The following is a 20,735-nucleotide window of genomic DNA, read 5'->3' as shown; positions in this document are numbered from 1 at the left end:
TGAGCGCTAATAAGGTGATTACTACTTAGTAAAGTAGCATTTTAAGTGGCAGCATCAGTTTTAAGTCGGTTTGCGAGGCAAATTTAGCAAGTTAGCAACATGGTGATCAAACGTTACGAATGCAAACACTTGAATAAACACACAAATTTATTGGGAATATCTACATTTTTCTGGCATATTAAAAAAAATAACGAGTTAAAAACCCTTTTATGACAAATTTATAATTTATTACCATTAATCTTCAACCAATTCTGAAAAAGTCAGCAAAGATACGACCGACTCAACGAGTTATACGGTGCCTTTTTGTTGAGTCGTGTTTCTCCATCTCCACTTCTCAGTCCCTTCAGAAGTTTTATAAAATTACAGAGAGGAAAAATGTAGATAACATCTTTTAATAGACGCTAGTTTATAAGTTATATTCGTTGACAAACCTCTACACAAATATGTAGACAATGTAATTAGGACTTAGTTACCATTAGTCTAAAATATGAAGGAGGTCACAGGTCGTCTTTCTCTGCCTCTAGCGTCGTTAGCATTAGCTAAACAATCATAATTCAGTTCGATCTATTGTCTTATTTTATTTTTCATGTACAAGTTTGTGTGTTTTTGCGTTCTTAAAATAACCCACACAACCCGACACCCTGAACTCTGAAGTCTTAACCCACGGGTCGACTGTGTCCTCATAAAGCAGCACCCACTCCGAGGTCCTCACAAAGACGGTAAAACAAACATAAACTCAACCAAAAGTGTCACAACAACGACGCTCACATGTGTAAATGTGGCCGTTTTTTCTTCTTTCTCTTGTTTTATCATTGTTTGTTCTTAATGATACTATTATGTTAATGTTTCTTGTCTGTTTCCTAACACTGATTATTCTGTGTTTTATCAAATAAACATAACTTTAACCCTGAATCTGAATAAAGGTTTAACTTGAGGCCCCACAATGTTCATATTCATGTCCCAAATACACAATTTTGTTTTGTTTATTTGCGTTTCATGTGTTTAATTGTGTTGTGTCCCAGTCACTGTCGGTGAGTTTAAGACAGATGCTGACGCTGCCACCTAGAGGAAGGTGCTGTTCACTACAGGATGGAGATGGGACACGATTGTTTATAACCAATTTTGTTGTGTGTTTAAATCGTTTTTTCCCATCTACACGTCTCCCTTTAAAAAATAATGCGATTACAAATATTCCAAAGACTGTGTTTCTTGATGTTTATTATTATTATTATTATTGTTATAATTATTATTAGGTGTGCAGACTGTATGTATTCTATATTGGTCATGACTATTTTTAATCATCAGAAATAAATGATTCTATTTGTGTTTGTGTTGTATTTTTGCATTTTAAAAGGTTTCACATCTTAGATCAGGTTCATGTAACATTATTAAAAGTATTCTTCTTTTCTACAACATTTTTTACACAATGTTTTCGTGCAAAAACCAGACGAGAAGCTAAATGTTCAAACAGCAAATGGTTTATTTTAATTCCACAAGCGGATCTTGTGCTCGTTTCCTCGTTACACAGCTAAAAAAATCCACAACGTTTCTTTTAGAACTGAGCTGTGACGTTTGTCGTTTTACATCAACCACACAAAACACTGTTAACACCGAGGAGCCACAGTTTTTTACGAGGCTTCGACAAAGACGACGAGATCTGGTTCTGAACGAGTGCGACCGAAGCTTCGGTTTTAACTGGCGACTTATGAACGTGGTAAGAAAGTGGCTCAGTGTTGGTAGGAAAAAAAAAAAAAAATGTCTGCAAAGAAAACGTTACGGGGTGAAGGTTCGACATTCACAGTCATTAACACACACACACAGGTGGACAAACTTCTCATTTAAACCAGAGACGGCTGCTTGTGCTTATAAGTTCAAAAGGATTTCAGGTAAAAGGACGATGGAGTGTAAGAAACCGATAAAAGGTTTGTGGTAAATGGTGAAAATGTTAAATTTGACGGTAACGGGTTTAAAAGGTACGAGAAGCTGAGTTCACCTGGGGGAGAGGAAGCACCTCTCCAGACCAGCAGGGGGCAGTAGTCTTCATCCGTGGTCCAAAATTGGAAACAGGAAGTGTGGCTCTGGTTCACGAAGCTAATGAGCCAATCAGATGGAAAAAAAACAGAAAACAACAGAAAAAAACTGTTCCAAAAAAAAACTACGACGCTCCAAATTTGCAAAATTCATAAATATAAATGTAAAGAAATGTCTGATTATTAAATAAATCATCTGGGATTTGAGAATTAAAACCTCGTCTGGTCATTTTTTGCTTCTTGCCATCGCTGGAATAAATGAGAGAATGAATTTTATGTCGAACGTCCAAACAAGCGTCACCCGTCACGAAGCGATAAAATGGATTTACATGAAACAAAAAAACATGTTATAAAGGCTAATAATAAACTGCTGCAGCTGAAATATACTATACATATATATATATTACAATTTATATCGTACAAATGTTACGGTTTTAAAGGAGGAGGTGGTGCCTGGTGACGTCTTTACTCCCGCTGAGATCTACTAGTTCTCAGCAGACGTGGTTTTTCTAAGGCTTCGTTCGTTAGAAAAGCAAAAGGCAGCCGTAAAGTAGCGGTGAACAACAGCGACAACAGCGACAACAACAGCAACAACAGCAACAACAACAACAACGCAGTGAACGCGCCACGAATCTAAAGCCAGACGAACAGTGTCCATGATGAGCTGTGCTCGTTCACCGCGGCTCGAACTCGAACCCATTACAACATTTAACAGTTTTAATTATTTAGACTGAACCGTCGCACCAGAGAAGACCTCAACACACACACACACACACACACACACACACACACACACACACACTCCCTTAAATGCAGCTTTGGCTAAGTGTTTTAGTGGCAGTGGAAAAGCAGAGCAAGTGACAGCGAACGCACCACGATAACTCCTCAACAGATTATTATTTTTTTGTTTTCTTTAAGTACCATAACACACACACACACACATACACAACCCCCACAACAGTGTTCACACACTAACGACTAAAGGGCACTGCGATAAAACGGGACCGAGGTTTTACAATCATGACGTGTGGACAGATTCGTTGAGAGAATCTCGTTGCTGCGACAAAGCGTCCGAACAGGAAACGTGTTTGTGTTTTTAAAAACACAACACGACACAAACTGAACCCACGTCACCGCACGGACACACACACACACACACACACACACACTGGTCATCAGACACAACCCGAACATTTCAGACACATTCATCGACACGAGTGGTGTTTTATTTTTAACCTGGAAGCCGGACAGAGCTTTTTTTTTTTTAATTCTTTTTCTATGATGAATTTGGGGGCGGAGCCTAACGAGGCCACAAACAGAAGAGAAACGAGTTGGAGATTAATTTGTTGCCAACGAAATGTCTCTGGTTTGTGTGTAAAGGGATTTATTTTTCTGTTTCCGGTTGGAAAAACGCCCCATAATGAAAATAATGTACTTAAATTATGCACTAATTTGCATAAATTTCCACAACAGAAATGTGAATAATGGCTAAAATTCTTGTTTCGTTCCAGGTTTTTACAGAGGAAGTGTTTTTAGAAGTAAAATGTTCTATAAATCAGGCTCTGAACGATGTATTAAACATTAAACCTCTGTAAAAACCTGGTTTCTGGATCAGAGTAGCAGAAAAACTCCTTTTAAAGATTCTCGTTAGTGGAAACGACTATAAAATAAATAAATAAAACATATACGGGATGTGATACGAGCGGCGTTAGCTCAAAATAACGTTGTGCTGCGTTGTGTTGAATAAATGATGCACAAGTGGTTTTGATTGGGGTCAAACTTTTCCTCCGTTCTGCGTCTGAGTGAAAGACGAAGTTAAAACATCCTGATGTGAACTTACAGAGAAAAGAAGGAATTAGCGGCAGAAAGCAGCATTAACGTGTCGCTGTTAGTTTCACAGATTAGATTTGCAGCTTTTCGAGCAGATATGTGTGAAACTCATTTAAAAGCGTATTTTTTTTTTTGTGTTACGTCTCAGTGGCTCACGGCGTTTATCTACGATCTGCTCGGTGGATGTTGGCGGCGGTGGATTTAGGGGAGCGGGACGTTTTTTCCAGCTGAGTTCCTTTATCTCACAGGATCTCACAGATCATTTAAAACCTCCTGGAGGATAAAAGACGGCCGCTCGGTTCTAGTCCCGCTGTTTTCAAACTGAACTAAACGAAAAAGACCAAAAAAAACGACATTTCCCCAGAGCCGCCTTCTAACCCGACCGGTGGGTTTGGTTCTACTTCACTGTGAGGAGGAGGAGGAGGAGGAGGAGGAGGTCACTTCTCCTGCAGGAGGGCGGGGATGTTGATGTTCCAGCCGATGGCCTGGCGGTCGAAGCCGCAGGTGAACAGGTTACAGGTGGTGTTGTCTTCACACCAGGCCGAGCAGCAAACCATGCGCCGGTGACCCTGAAGCACAGGAGGAAACACGGCAGCGTTAAATACAAAGAGTTCATTCACGCTAAGTCAGTTTGGGATCTAGAGGCTTTGAAAGGACGTCACAACTATGTTTTTTGAAATGTTTTTGTGTGTGTTTTTGTGTGTGCGCTGCCATGAAGGAGCAACATTCACGTGTTCAAGAAGCTAAAGAGCGACTCTGGTGGGACTCGAACCCACAACCTTTGAATGACGTCTCATGTCTTTGACTAGAAGTCCAACGCGCCACAGAGCCTGTGTGTGTGTGTCTGTGTGTGTGTCTGTGTGTGTGTGTGTTCGTGTGTGTGTCTGTGTGTGTGTGTCTGGTGTAAGTGTCGTCTGTGTCTGTGTGTGTTGTTGTGAATGTGTTTGTGTTGTGTCGTGTGTGTCCTGTGTGTGTCTGTGTGTTTGGGTCTGTGTGTGTGTGAATGTGTGTGTCTGTGTGTGTCTGTGTGTGTGTGTCCGTGTGTGTGTCTGTGTGTATATGAATGTGTGTGTCTGTGTGTGTCTGTGTGTGTGTTGTGTGTGTGTGTGTTCGTGTGTGTGTCTGTGTGTGTGTGTCTGTGTGTGTGTGTGTCTGTGTGTGTGTGTGTGTGTGTGTGAATGTGTGTGTCTGTGTGTGTGTGTCCGTGTGTGTGTCTGTGTGTTTGTCTGTGTGTGTGTGAATGTGTGTGTCTGTGTGTGTCTGTGTGTGTGTGTGTGTGTGTGTCTGTGTGTGTGTGTGTGTGTGAATGTGTGTGTCTGTGTGTGTCTGTGTGTGTGAATGTGTGTATGTGAATGTGTGTCTGTGTGTGTCTGTGTGTGTGAGTGTGTCTGTGTGTGTGTGTGTGTGTGTGTGTGTGTGAATGTGTGTGTTGTGTGTGTGTGTGAATGTGTGTGTGTCTGTGTGTCTTTGTCTGTGTGTGTGTGTCTGTGTGTGTGTGTGAATGTGTGTGTGTCTGTGTGTCTTTGTCTGTGTGTGTGTGTCTGTGTGTGTGTGAATGTGTGTGTCTGTGTGTCTTTGTCTGTGTGTGTGTCTGTGTGTGTGTGTGTGTGTGTGTGTGTGTGTGTGTCTGTGTGTGTGTGTGTGTGTGTGTGTGTGTGTGAATGTGTGTGTGTCTGTGTGTCTTTGTCTGTGTGTGTGTGTGAGTGTGTCTGTGTGTGTGTGTGAATGTGTGTGTCTGTGTGTGTGTGTGTGTGTCTGTGTTTGCATGTGTGTGTGTAATTGAGGGTTTTCCATCTGTATCTTTTATGAAAAAAGCCAAAGTGCAGCTGCAGTTTCAATGAGTTTTAATGGGAGAGATTTTTTGAATTGGACCCTACAAAAAAATAAAAACCCATCAAAATCAATGCTGCTACTGATCATTATCATGTCCAAGGCTCAAATAACCCCCCAAGAAAAATACACTTTGCATTTTGATTACATATATTATTACATAAATATTTAAATTTTTGTGTTTTTTTTCTGAAAACATTTCGATGCCGACACAAACACTGACATAAAAAAGGTTAAAGGTGAGAAATGAATCAAACTTTTGGTATTTATGATTAATATTGAAGTGGATTAAAAGATTAATTAAAAAAAAGTAGAAAAGAATATTAACATACGCTATTTTTAGGGTGAAAATGACACTTTTGTCTCTTAATGGTAAAAACTAATGATTTATGTCACACGGTGTAAAAGTGGAGCATTATGGGATTTGAAGTTGAAACATCAAAATCAGAACTACCACTAAGTTTTCAAAATAAATAAAAAGGAAAAATAGTTCAAATGATGTTTAGTTTGAAGAGCTTTTTTTTTCAGAGCATCATTCAGCGTCCGTCCCAAACACTGACCTGTCTGTTGCTCCGCGGGAGTCGGGCCAGTCTGACGCCGGCCATGTCGAACAGTCGGACCTGCCGATTGTCGTGAGGAAGAGCGACGATTCTCTGGTTCACCGACACGCTGATCCTGAACAGACACCACATCCTCTCAGTCCCTACGTCCCCATGTCCCCATGTCCCCTACGTGACTGTAACCGGACACGTTTGTTTCGTTTTTTTTTTAACGTCTTACAAACCTGTTGACGGCAGAGTCGGTGCGGATGGTTGCTATGGGCGACCTCATGTTCTTCAAGTCCCACACTTTGACGGTTCGGTCGTCGCTGCCGGACACCACGTTGTCCCCCACCGTGAAGACAGCGGACGTCACCGTGCTGGAGGGGGGACGGTTTGTTCAATGGTGACAACTCACTGCATCTTTTACAGCTAATGTTCAATTAAATCTGCAGCTTTTTCTACAAACGCTAGATGTTTGTTGGATCGTGAGGACAGTAACGTATTAACACTGTGTGTGTCGCACTGACTCGGTGTGTCCCTGGAACACGTTGACCGAGTGGATGGACGGGTCTCTGAAGTCCCACAGCCTGAAGGTGGTGTCTCTGGACGAGGTGACCACCAGACGTTGGGTGGGGTGTGTGCAGCAGTGGGTCAGCTCCTGGTCGTGGCCTGAAAACACACGAGGACACAAAGAAAGACGGCTTTGGAAACTCATTTGGCCAAGGACGTAAGAAAAAAGAGAGACACATGAACGAGACACAGACATAAGAATAAAACTAAATGAAATAAGATTTGGCTAAAGTGTCACGTGAGCAGATATGTAACAGTCAGTGGAAACATTGGTTCAACCACAGACAGACGTCTGGTTAAATGATTTCAGTGTGAGTCTAAGTGATGAAGTCGATGGAAACCACAGCGCTACAAAATACTAGTAAGGTGGTCATAATGTTATGCCTGATTGGAGTTCATCATTTAACACGATCTTCCTACCAGTGAGCGAGTGGACCAGCTCTGAGGTCTCCACGTCGTATAAATTGGCCGCCCGGTCCCAGGACGCCGTCACCACCTGCTTGCCCCCGACCAGCCAGTCGGCGGCGATCACCACCCCCTGGTGGCTGCGTAGAGTCGTGGTCGCCACGCGGACCGACGGGCAGTCGTTGGGCCCCTCCACCTCGCCGTCCGCCTCGTCCTTGTCCGAGAAGTCCACGTCGTCGTCGCCGCAGGGCGTCTGCTGCCGTGGGCGGGGAAGAGTTCGCTTTATAAGAGAGAAAACGGCCTCAAGCAACCGACGGTGAACAGAAGCTCGTTCTTACGCTGACGTCGGCGACGGGCTGAGGAGTCGGCAGCTGCACCATGTACCTCCAGATGTGAGCGGTCTGGTCTCCGGACGCTTTAACGTGGAGGAAGGTTTTAAAACGTTGGTTAGAGTCTGCAGAACGTTTTTTATCTATTCCTGCAGTAAATAAGTTGAAATAACTTGACGTAAAGACGCGGTGGTCTTGAACGGTTACCTGTCAGAGCCATCTGCTCGGTTGGGTGGAACTTGATGGAGTTGACTGCGGAGGATCAGAAGGTTTATTTGACACAGCAGACACCACTGACGCACGCCGTCAGATAACCTTGAGCTTTCATTTCATCCAACACGCTTTTTGTGTGGACGGCGTTGAGGACTGGCTGGTTGCTATGGCACCAGCTAATGGGGGTACTTTAATGAAATCAAAAACCAAATCAAATCATCTCCGGGCTTTTTAAGCCCCAACTCCTCCGTCAGAGCTTCAGAGCTGGAAATCTGGACGAAACGTCTTCAAGAGACTAATAACATACACTTTATTAATGCAGAAATGTAGAAAATATCTAAGGAACAATTGTTAACAAGTTGTCTGATTCTGATTTACGAGACCTAATCCAAACATTTTTTGAGATATTCATTACTGACTATATATATATGCATATTTTAGGCAACCAACACTTTTATCAACCACTATGAATAAGTTATAAGTTTCTACCTGATCCTTGATGGCCCATGTATTTGAGGAGGCACTTTCCCGTCTCAATGCTCCACAACATCGCACTGTGATCTGTTGGAAAACATCATCGACATATACAATGTTTTTTTTTTTTTTTGCATCCTAGGACAAATCTTTTAGTCAGTTTTCATCTTTCAGCTGTTCCCGTTTTTTTAGCATAAAATGAACGAACAACCGTGAAATATGAAAAGGGAAATTGGATCTGACAGCAGATTCAAAGTGAAAACCTTTTCAACCTTTACAAACGACACAAGATGCATATTATCTCCTAACAGGATGAAAAAAGTACCTGCAGAGGCTGTGCCGAGCACCACGGGTTGAGTCCTGGAGACGCTGAGGTCCCAGATGCCGTCCCTGTGTCCCACGTACTCCCTGACCAGCTGGCACACGGCTCTGGACGTGGTCGCTTTGAAACTAGACACGATCTGACACCGACACATGAAAGCAGCGTTAACGCAGAGCACCGGTAAAAATCCCAGCGGCGTCGCGGCCAGAGCTTCCACACTCGTCTCAGGACTGAATCACTGCGGTGGCGCCTTTGAGGCCAACGGGAATCTAAACTTATCAACACACCTATTGTCCAGTCGTTTTCATGATCCAGTTTGCTTTTTTTTCCCCGAGACCTGTGTAGGAGCCCTGGTCTGACCGGGGGAGGAAAGCGGGTCAGCGGGGTCCTTGTAGTTCGCCAGGGAAGCTACGAAGCTTTGGTTGGTTGAAGACAGCATTAGTCATATCAGTCCTGGGTTGAAGTCGCCTGAAGTTTCTATGTTTGGGAACTGATTCTGCTCCAGCAAAGATCTGCCGGGCCAATCAGATCCCTTGGGAGCGGGGCTTTAGGCTCACGTAATGGCTCTGATTGGTTTTAGGAATCTCCAGGTGATGCAGAGGTTTTTACTCCTCTGTATCGGTAATGGAGTCATTCCAACAGGGACCAATTAACGTTAATTCAAAGCACGAAGTCAAATTACTTCAAGAGATTCAAAACAAACGGCATCAACCCAGATCTGGGATCTGTATCAGTACTGTCAATGCAAAACCGCAACCGAAAGATTGAAAAAATAAGACTTGGGTCAACGTTACGGTGAGACACATCATCAGTAGTTCTTTTTTTTTTTTTTTTAAAAAAACACAAGGTTTGGTCAAAGTGTTTACATTAAAGATGGGGATGATACAAACAGGACTCGAGGTTCGTTTTGGACACAGACCACTAAACAAGTTCCAACTGGAAGGGAGGAAGGAGAGCATAAAGAACAGCGTCATTCACCCGACAATAAAAACCCTGTTGAAACAAAACGCTTGTGATGATAAAGTGATAAAACACCACTGCTAAGCATTAGCATTAGCGTTAGCAGCAGCAGCAGCAGCAGCAGCATCGTCTGGTTCATTTATATTCAGTGGTGAAGATGTGGAACTGAGGCCACATCCACACAGTTTCTGGGTGAAACCACGTTAAGTCTTGCACGTTGAGACCAAACATCACGACGGATCCAGATTGACTTGGATAGACCTAGGATATGTCCTGCAGCCTTTCTACAACTAGATTCTCAAAACGACGCCAAGGAAAACCCGAGTAAAAAACAATGTTTTGGATCGTGTGGACGTGGCCTGAGGCAACAGGTTATTGACCCTTTGAAAACACGTCATAATTATCACGTGACGAAGGAGACGGCGCCATGATGGACGGCAGGAAGTGGTAGATAGACCGGGAAACTCTAAAGCCAACAACAAAAACAAAGCAAGTATTGTGACGGATGAGTAGCTGTTCTATTTTAAATTTAAGCTACGGCAACCAATATTCAGAATAATGTTGTGAGCCACCTTGTAGGACGGCACAAAGAGTGATAGTTGGAGAAGATGGCGATAGCAGGGTTAGCTACCGACCCATACCTGGATACGGACCTCACTAATCGTCCACTCTGCCCAAGTTCAGTCCTCATGATCTGAACCAATATGTTCATAACACCATGTCGGTGGTATGGACATATAAAAGATGCTAATCAGTTCTTTTTAGCTGGTTGGCTAACCAAATGCTAATGGCAGGAGGATGTATCTCATAATATAAAATGACCAGTCCCGAATTTTGGACGACCTGTCCCCCAGGCTAAAGCCGTCCCCGAAAATGTCCCCGATATTAGCATTTTATGAATGAGAAAAAAAATGCAGACTACAGCTATTACTGTGGCCAGTCTTTTGACATTGCAGACATAGCAGTTTAAATATGAATAAATATGAAGGGCTAACTAGCTGTATATGCTTTAACCTGTTTCCCCTAGGAAGCCATCACACTCTTGCCATCTAGCTAACATTTCATGGTGCTACAGCTATGGAGTAAAACAGCGCCTGCATTATTTGTAATTTCTTGGTCCATCATAGTCAGAAAACTGAAACCGTTGGAACCGTTTGACGTCCGCTGTTGTTCCGCCGCCCGTCATGGCGTTCGTGTATCGCGCTAGTGGAACGTGACGTCACGTGCAAAGGGTCGATATTTTTAAAATGGCAGCTAGGATGTTTGAGGGAAACGCGAAGCGTTGCAGAAAAAAGCTTTAAGTCGTGTGCTGAGCAGTGAATCTCATGTTCTACAGTTTGTAGCGTCAGTGTGCGTTCGGCCACGGCCATATCAGCACTTAGCTTTTTGTTTTTTCAACCATCAATGAATCAGTAACATCTGCTCAGCCTTGAGTACTTTACAGGTACGACTACGAGTCCAAGCAAATTAACACACATTAACACACAGTCCTGATCAGGAGACAATGGCTGCGTTTACATGGACAGTATTTGTTTGAAATGGTTGAAATTGTCTAGCGCTAAGTCACCTTTTAGTCTACTTTGTATATACAGGAAGTATTTTTGATATTGTATATTTGATATATTATTGGATATATTCGATATATTCTCAACGTTTGCACATTTTGTTTACAATTTTTGTGTTTAGTTGCAGCACCACAGGCCTCTGAAGAAGGTAATTTCAATCCTGTATTGTGTTGCACATTTGTCAGAACTGACAATAAAGTTGACTTGACTTAAAACTGAACTTCATTTCCAACTCAAACGTTTACATCTAGTGAGCTGTAATTCTGTTGCCATGCAGATAATCACCAAATAATCTGCTAATTTCTGTGAGACCGACTTCACTTTCCAGAGTAAACGTCTTCCACACAGCTGACATGTTTAGTCACACAACAGTTTGGTTCTTCTTCGCCAACCGTCATTAAAACAAAAGAAGACGAAGACGTTTTGACCCCTACAGGTCAAATGTGATGTGGTTGTGGTTTATGGCAGAGCTACAATGAATGATTGATTATTGGTGGAAAAATAGTGTCCATGTAACCGTAGAGACCGTCTCCCTCAGAGGAAGGTGTAGGAAGTAGGTTTATTAGGTTATTTTCTAGCAATTCACAAAAATTTCAGTGAACAATCTGAAAGAAATGTTTTTAAAAAGCTTAATCTGATGTGGCCGAGCTCCTTTTCCGCACAAAGTGAAGCGTTGCCCTGAAGCAGCCGCCGAATGCTCGTTGTCCTTAAGGCACAAAAAGCATTTTTTTTATAAGCTGCTTCGTGTTAAAGACGCGTTGAAGACGTCTCCAGCGTGTACCATTATGTGAACGCCAAGGAGAAGCTTTAAAACCCAAAACTCAACCGATTGCAACTTAAATAAATAAAAAAATAAAAGCACCGTTAGTGAGACAATAAAAAATAAATGTTGTTTTATCTCACGCAGGGAAAAAAAAAAGAGATCAAGATCCTACATTTGAATGACCAAGTCTCTTGGGGAGGGAGGGTCGACCCCCTGGCTGGGCTGTTCATGCATATTGGCACACAAAGGGGGAGGGAGGGGAGGGGGGAGAGATCAACAATTTACCCATGAGTCTCCACCCCACAACTCAGCAACGCTGGTTACGCTGAAGTTGCGGGATCCGCCAACTCTGGCGTGGCAAGAATTTGAACGTGGCTACGAGCAAGAGGGTGAAAAGAAAACATTCACAAACCATCTGATCTCACTCTGACGAGCGACGAGACGATCGGACCTTCTCACATTTACTCGCTTTGGTTTTTCACCTTTCTTTAGTTCTATTAAACTTATTTTATCTAGTTCATCAGGTTCATTAATGACCTGAGTATCACTTCTCATTTAGAAACAAGTGAGCTTCAAAACAAACCGTTTTATCTTTGGGGTTTGTTGTTGAGGATAATATAATGAAACATGTTAGTTTCAATGATGGAATTGCATCTTAGCCTATTTTATTTTATTACTATCATCATTTTGCTGCTTATTGTGTTGTTGTGTTTTAATTTAAGCTAAAAGGGTTGTTTTTTTTAATCAATGAATGAAATAAGAAAAAAAATAATATGATCTCATTCAAAGTCTCTAAATAAATGATTAACACCTTTTTTTTTTGCGTCATATTTAATGACTTTTCTAGTTTAATGGGGACATAAACACTGGCCCCGATATAATGTATTATTCTAATAATACTTTAATTGTTAAATGTTATAGATAAGAACACGTACTGAGAAATGATATAAAGCCACTTAAACATAACTCCTTGCAATTTAAGGTTAATTTTAGAGTGATCTGCATATTCCTCCACAGTCACATACAACAGGTAATGATTGACAACAAAAAAACAAAACAAAAGAACACGACACAATACGACATCAGACAAACATCATACAGACAAATCAGACAATGGACAATATAATGGATGTAAATGAGGGATGTGGAGACAAACATAAAGCATCCGACACATTTTTTTATGGATGTTTAAATTGCTGGAGTCAAACTGACATTAACATTAACACTGTTTGTCACATTATCAACTTGTTGTTGTCACCGCCACCAAACATTTGTGGTGTTTCCTTAATATTTTCCCTTTAGTTTCTCGCTCTTCTTCCAGAGTTGGAGTGAATCTCGACCTTTTTCTCAGTCTCACTAGATTTCTTGTGAGGAACAAGACTCATGAGACGCGGGAAATTTCACACGTTTAAACAAAAACCAGCAGCATTTTAGTGATTGAAACTGGATCCGGGGTTTGAATGAGAAAAGAGACGTTTAAAAACCAGTCATACTAGTAAATAATAAGAGTCCTGCTCTAAATCTCATCTTCCAGACGTTCATCATATCCAGCATTTGTTTCAAACAACTGACGATTGAGCAGGTTTTCATTTGTTTCCCTAATGAACTGTCTAATGAGTTTATAATATAATAAACCATTATTTTTTTTTATTACCTTGCTTGTGGAAGCCTTGTAGGTCGTCTTCAGTTTCTGAGACAGCTGACTGGTGCTGTGACTGGCTGTAAATTAAATTAGTGGAATAAAATGATTATAAAAACAGATCTGCATCCATCTGAACTTTAAAAACGTGAACGAATCCATGGACTCACCTTTTGTCTTCAGGGCTCCTTTAGCCAAGTCGGTCCCTTCGAACGTCTGCCCCTCTCCAGTCAAGCGATCGTTCAGCGTCTCGATTTCTCTGCGCACTGAAAGAAACACGTTTTATCTATTTTACACATTATGTTTTAATATATTTACTGCATTTGTAAACACCTGACTTCAGGCTGTTAGTAGAAATCTCTGCCAAACTACATTTATTTAATTAATATAAGACAGTGAGCTTTGTGTTTAATGGTTAGAGAAGCATTTTAAAAGATTTAAGAGGAAAAGGAGAAACATCCATGTAGTCAGTTTAATTTGCTCATAACAAATCGACAATATTTTTGCATGTTTCAAAAAATGTTGCGTTTTTGTTATAAAGTTGCATGAGACGTTATTTGTGTTATTAACTAATAAAAATGTTACCGCGGCTGTTTACAACCCAGAGTTTGTGCTCTTGGTTTTTAGACGATAGAGATTTAAAATTAGTTTAAGATCGTTTGTCCAAACGACTCCAGACGTAAAGTGAACTAGCTTAACTTTATAAGAGGCAGCTATTAGAGCTACTGTTAAATCTGCCAAGACTTTATTCAGTATCACATGTATATGTAATATAGAAAACCACGTCTCAACAGCTTATGTTTAGTATTCATGTATAAATACACTGAACATTAAATGGAGGTCATTTAACGGACTCAACAAAAACAAACAAACAAAAAAACGCTCTTATTCTATGTGCATTTCATAAACTCTATTAATTGTTTTTAACAAGTAGTATATTTTTTATTAAGACAGTATAAACAAAACAAAGCAGAAATCTTGTGGGAATCATTACTGGAGTTTACAAGGACACGGAGACAGTGGCCGTGACCATAAACACAGCGTAATAACTTATAAATAATAAAAACTGAAAATCATTCCCTTGGTTCTAGTGCAAAGTAAATTATGGAAACATTTGCATTTGATGAACAACCTGAAATGTTAGTGAAATTAAGTGTAATCTCATAGCACTGCTGCCATCTACTGTTCAGTCCTGTGTCTCAGCGTCGTGTTACGTCTGTGACTCTGACTAAAAACGTGGACGAAGCATGAAAAGTTGTTGTTGTCATCTTTACAAATTCAGATTAGACAGATTAGACCGTCTCTGCTGCTATTTGTCTGTGTGCACGTCTGACATTTCGAGAGAAGAACATCTGGAACGTTTGCTTAAGTGTGTGATGCAACCTGATCTAAAAAGGAGGAAGGAGCTCACGCTGCCTGCACTTCAGAGTCCGACCTGACGAGTGTGAACGAAACAGGAACACGAGTCTGACATGTGAGTGCTTGTCTCTGATTCACGCAGCAGGATGAGCTCCTGCCTCGGTGCAGACTCACGTTCCAGGTTTTCTATGTAGAGGTTTTCAAACTCCCGCTCGATCTGACTGAACAGGTCCAGCAGGTTGCTCCTCAGAGACAGCGGCAGCTTCGAGTCCTGCAAACAGGAGGAAGGAGAATATTAAACCACCAGTAAACATGCTGAGGCTCAGACTTTACAACACAACAAAACCAGTGATAATGACGTTTGGAGTAAATGCAAATTCCTACGCAGCAAGTCTTCACACTGCAAAGCCTTTATTCCTGCAACAAAGTACAAGAAACGTCTCGTATCACACAATAAACCTGGAGGAAGTAAATGAGAGTGAACTCCTTTTTTTCAAAGTAAAACAGGACAAAATGAATAAAAGTATTAATAGAAGGAAAGAGTCAGTGCAGAGAACAGGGGAAGAGACGGCGCCTTTTTAAGGCCTGAATATGTTTTTATAGGAAAAGAAGCACCAGATATTTGGAGCACAAATGTCCCTGCAGTGCAGTGCAGTACAGTACAGTAAAGTACAATACAGTACAGTAAAGTAAAGTACAGTGTAGTACAGTGCAGTGCAGTGCAGTGCAGTGCAGTGCAGTACAGTAAAGTACAATACAGTACAGTACAGTAAAGTACAGTGCAGTGCAGTGCAGTACATACATAAGTACAGTGCGTACATGCAGCAGTACGTATACAATAAGAATAATAAGTACAGTGCAGTGCAGTGCAGTGCAGTACAGTAAAGTAAAGTAAAGTACAGTGCAGTGCAGTACAGTAAAGTACAATACAGTACAGTACAGTAAAGTACAGTGCAGTGCAGTACAGTGCAGTACAATGCAGTGCAGTGCAGTACAGTGCAGTGCAGTACATTGCAGCACAGTACAGTACAGTACAGTGTAGTACAGTGCAGTACAGTACAGTACAGTACAGTGCAGTACAGTGTAGTACAGTGTAGTACAGTGCAGCACAGTACAGTACAGTAAAGTGCAGTAAAGTACAGTGCAGCACAGTACAGTAAAGTGCAGTAAAGTACAGTACAGTACAGTGCAGTACAGTGCAGTACAATGCAGTGCAGTACAGTGCAGTGCAGCACAGTACAGTGCAGTACAGTGTAGTACAGTGCAGCACAGTACAGTACAGTAAAGTGCAGTAAAGTACAGTACAGTACAGTACAGTACAATACAGTACAGTGCAGTACAGTGCAGTACTGTAAGGTATCACGGAGGAAAAAATACAAGTCGCACGCCTCCATTACGCTATTAAACACAGTTCAAGTCTCCATGTGATGAGTCCGTCAGAGCTCAAAGCTTTTATCCAGCTCAGTGTGCGGAGCCTCTTTGTTCCTCAGCGCTCGCAGCTATTTTTTTAGTAAAAGAAAAAAGAAATGAGTCGTGTGTGCTGCTACCATTCAGGAGCCGAGAGGCCACGGAGCAGGTGCCGGGATAAACGCACAGGAATAAAAACGCTGCAGCAATGGAGGACGTGAAGGAATGACATTTATAGACGGATGCATGAAGAAGGACTCGCTCTGACCGTTATATTACAGGCTTAACCCTCAGCCTTCCTTTTAATTTACCACCCTCTCGTAATGTTAGCGGACAAAAACGTCCACGTTCAAACAATTCTAGAAAAACCTTTTCAGACTTTTTCTGCATAAATCTCTTAAAAAACGTCAGCGCTTTTACAAAACTACTGAAAATTGGAACATTTTGAGGAGTTTTAACCGTTTAAATGCAGTTCGACTACTGGAAGTCACCGTTTCCACATTACAGGGCCTATGAATGAAATCATTTTTGTGCTTGTGTTATTGAGCTTAGCAGATATTATGAGGTGTGTAACTCAGATCTGTCCTGATATCAGGCCAGAATAAGTAGAAGCAAACATCAGCTTTAACCGTCTCAGCCCTATTGTCCACTAGGCCGGTCGGTCATAATGTTACGGCTCATCTGTGTACGTCTTGACAGGAGAAGTAATCACGTAGCCATCGCTGATCCACCTTCACTGGAGCATTAAGTAAATAATATTTCCACCCTCTCGACACTAATAAAAACTATACGGCACCAAAACCTACACGACTAAATCTAGCAGATCTAAAAACTATTAACTGAACCACGACTCGCTAAGACACCTGAAGACTTACCTCCATCCTCATGAAGGACTCCAGGTTATCAGAGGACTGGGACCAACAGGGGCCGGAGTGAAAAACAAAAAGTCATGAGGAAGGGATTACGCCACGTTTTTTTTTGGGTAAAAAAAAGAAAAAAGAAAAAAGAAAAAGAAAAAGGGCGCTGGCAACAGGTTTTTTTTTAAAATCCTGAACTGGTCTGAGCTCATAAAACCCGCACAGGGACGGAGGTTTAGACACAACAATCGCAGCACATTTATTTTCATTTTGAATATTTAGAGGTTTTTTTTTTACTATTGAAGTAGTCAGTAGTGGGAGCTTCCTTTAAGAGGCTGAACCGCTGCTGATTTCACTTTTTCTACTGAGTCGACATAAAAATATCCGGTTTTACATGGTAACGTCACTCAGAACTAGAACTTTATTTACAGGCTGGTTCTGCTGCTGTGGAGCCTCAAATCTGCAGGAAATAAAACAGAAGAAGAAGAAGTTTTGCTCGTCTGTTCTGAGCGAGGCCGTTACATTAACGCCGACTAACACCAGGTGAAATAAAGCGATGTTTTTAAATTTAATTCAGCAGACGTGGGCCACGCCGGCTGGAGAAGCTTGACTCATGCTGAAATGAGTCAAAGACTCCAAATCCCAGCCTCCCTCCCTCCCTGCATGATACTCGGAAAACGTTCAAAGGTTTTAAATATTTCACGTGAAAACACCTCTGAGTGTGAAGACACTTCTTTATTCTTTGACTTCTTCTCCTTTTAGACAGTTAACACTTATTTAATCTGCACTAAATCAACTCAAACAATCCATGTGAGTGAGGTGCATTAAAAAAAAACATTAAATCCGTCTGTTTTAACTACTGAATTAAAGTAATCGGGGCCATTTCATGTTCTCTAAATGGTTGCATTAAAGCCTAATTGGCTTAGGCTTACAACTACACAGCTTACGGGCGCTGGCAGCGCCGAGCGGCTGGAATTAGAGGGAGGTGAAGCTAGCTGGCTAGCTGGCTGGCTAGCTGGCTAGCTGTGGGTCTTTTTGGTGCGATGTGTCCTCACCTGTCCCTCCAGCATGTCCCTCTGCAGGCCCGAGCGCTCCTGCTCGGTGCTGTTGGTCCGGCGGATGGACAGGCTGTGGGACTTCCTCTTCTGCTTGGCCTGACGCGAGGCCGCGCTGCTCGAGCTCTCCACGGGCATCCTGCCGTCCACACCTCACCAAATCTGGAAAACCACCAAAGAAGAAAAGGGGGGCGCGACCCCGAAGGTGAAGAACTGATCTGAACCCCTGATCTGAATCCTTCCAGCTCGGTGGGGAAACAGAAGGCGGCTTTGGTTTATTAAGTGACTCGGTGAATGAGTGTGAGACCGAGTGTTTGCTCGTGATAAACGCTGGAAGTTTAAGGAGAAAAACACAAGGGGATACGAGAAGGTCCTCTTCCTGTTTCTCTCGTCTACAGTCAGTATTTTCTTGGACGAAGCTGAAACTTTTAAACTACACAGAGGAACTTTTAACTGTAAATATTTATGTAGCTAAAGAGACAAAATAAATCATCACGTCCTCTACTGCTTAAGCTGCTTATTAAACATTTTGATATTAAGTTTAGGGATTATTTTTTCAGTTCCTTTTTTTAGATTAAGTGATACTTTCATCTAAACTAAACTAAAAGTGTGTTGCTTATTTTATTAAATCGGTCAAAAACATAAATCGTTCATTTTTACAATCATTCCTATTGGAGAGGAATCATTTTTTGGTTATTTTAATGGTGAATAAATATTGATTTAATGCGTTATAAACGTATACATTATGATAACTGGCGAATACTCACTTTTACTATGTTACAAACCAACCAGTGATATAAAAAAACTGAAATCTCTTCACGCCAAACTCCATTCAAAATCTTGTATTTTTTAACTTTCTTGACTATTACCATACACAAGCAATTAAACCTTTTAAAATTGTGTTTTCCGTGTATATAAACAAAGATATTCCTAAAAATTCGGCAGGTTCAAAACCGACCAATAATTTATGCTCGAGACATAAAATTGCGGCTTTTCACTGTCACCCACTTACTTTTTTTTTAAAAAACAATGCTGCAAGCAAATTAACGACATTGTTATTCATACATGCAAGATTATGAAGTTGCCTTTGACCTGTTATTTCCCCTGAATAGTTTGACCTGGTTGCCAATTGTGAATGGAGACAACAGTAATAACTATGGATCCACTAAAATATCTTTTTTAGGATTCTCAATCTCTGCCTAGAAGGTTTTAACCTTTCTGTAATTATAAATACAGTGAAACCACGTGTCTCTAGCTTTGTTTACACTTTGTTTATGTATCTTTTATGCTTTTGTTGCATTGATTTAGTGAAATACTCTCACATATGTCGTCTTTAGACATTAATATATTCATTGGAGGCCATTTTCCAATCTTTATTTAAAAAAAATATCCAATTCTAGTATTTTCTCTCCTACAGTGAATTCTCTGATGAATGTCAACAAGCTGTAAACCTCTGATCAGCCTTATTTTTACAGGGGGGGTTGAAACTAATCAGGAAATAAATAAATATCACCTTGACATGAATCTTATTGTGATTTCCACATAAAAAACGTGCAGGGGTCGTGGTTTGTTGTGGATGTTCATATCCCAGTAATGACATCTTTAAGCTGCCTTCAGCTGAGTTACATTCGCCCTTGAGCTGACATAAGTAGGTCTCTAAGGGCTGAGCCTATAAATACACCAGGTGTCTTCCCATTTCTGTTATTCTGTACATCTGTTTTGCGTTAATATTCATTAAAAATAATAATAATAGGACATTAAGATTAGCCTTAGCTGTCATACGTGACCCTGACTGGGTGTTAGTTCCTCTTGCTGAACATGAAGCTACAACTAAAACGACATTAGTTCCAGAAATTAAAAAAAAAAAAAGAAAATGAAATGAATAAGAGAAAACAGACACGAATTACATGTCTATGGTTGTACATTAGCATTAGCTGCGGTGTTAGCCTTGTTAAACGGGGGAGAAAAAAAAAAGCTACCGTTAGCATGCTAATAGGCTAACGGCACAAACGGAACTTACCGGTAAAAAGTCCACAAATACAGAGCTTTATTCCGGGATGATTGAGGGAAACACGTCTCTTTCCACCATCTTCTTCGGTTTATGAGAAAGCCGAGCAGGTTTTGTCTCAATACAAATCCGTGTTGACAGTTAACGGGCACCGAGGAAAAGATAACGAAGCCAATTCCGGCCCGAGGACCGAGGATTTTCGCAATAAAAGCTTTGGAATAGCTTCACGCCAAACTCCATTCAAAAAACTCTGTTTTTTAACTTCTTTGACGATTATCACATACAGGAAACTAAATCTATTTTTTTAAAACCCCTCGTATAAATAAAATATTCCTAAAAAGTCATCACAAAAGAGGCAATGATTTAACCTTAAGACATAATGTCAGTTTTCTTTTACCTCATTTCGCAATAAAAGCATGAAAAGCTTCACGCCAGACTCCATTAAAAAAAAACGTATTTTTTGTCCTTTTTGATGGTCACCACATACAAGCAATTAAATCTATTTCTAAAAAATGTTCCTAGTATAAATAAAATATTCCTAAAAAAAACGGACGTATTAAAAACCAGGCATTGTTTT

At 41.0% G+C, this 20,735-nt stretch overlaps 1 protein-coding gene across 2 annotated transcripts; it reads right to left on the bottom strand.

The window, feature by feature from the left end:
• Positions 1 to 1,462: 1,462 nt before the first annotated feature.
• On the bottom strand, positions 1,463 to 20,335 carry LOC125010962 (WD repeat-containing protein 37). Of its 2 annotated transcripts, none has more exons than XM_047589932.1 (14): positions 20,171 to 20,335; positions 18,151 to 18,312; positions 15,006 to 15,102; positions 13,643 to 13,738; positions 13,488 to 13,552; positions 8,549 to 8,684; positions 8,239 to 8,310; positions 7,744 to 7,788; positions 7,546 to 7,622; positions 7,223 to 7,463; positions 6,760 to 6,901; positions 6,475 to 6,609; positions 6,251 to 6,365; positions 1,463 to 4,429 (listed from the first exon to the last, which is right to left on the bottom strand). In XM_047589932.1, the coding sequence occupies exons 2-14, from the start codon at positions 18,286 to 18,288 to the stop codon at positions 4,298 to 4,300; spliced, it is 1,491 nt and encodes a 496-aa protein (XP_047445888.1). In that variant the 5' UTR covers positions 18,289 to 18,312; positions 20,171 to 20,335; the 3' UTR covers positions 1,463 to 4,297. The 2 variants fall into 2 exon arrangements, with proteins under 2 accessions (XP_047445888.1, XP_047445889.1); XM_047589933.1 differs by having other exon boundaries at positions 7,223 to 7,460.
• Between the last annotated feature and the right edge of the window lie 400 nt (positions 20,336 to 20,735).

This window comes from Mugil cephalus, chromosome 7 (genome assembly GCF_022458985.1).
Source record: "Mugil cephalus isolate CIBA_MC_2020 chromosome 7, CIBA_Mcephalus_1.1, whole genome shotgun sequence".
Lineage (NCBI taxonomy): Eukaryota > Metazoa > Chordata > Actinopteri > Mugiliformes > Mugilidae > Mugil > Mugil cephalus.
Note: the sequence above shows the minus strand (reverse complement) of the source record. Positions and strands in the feature narration are given on the sequence as shown.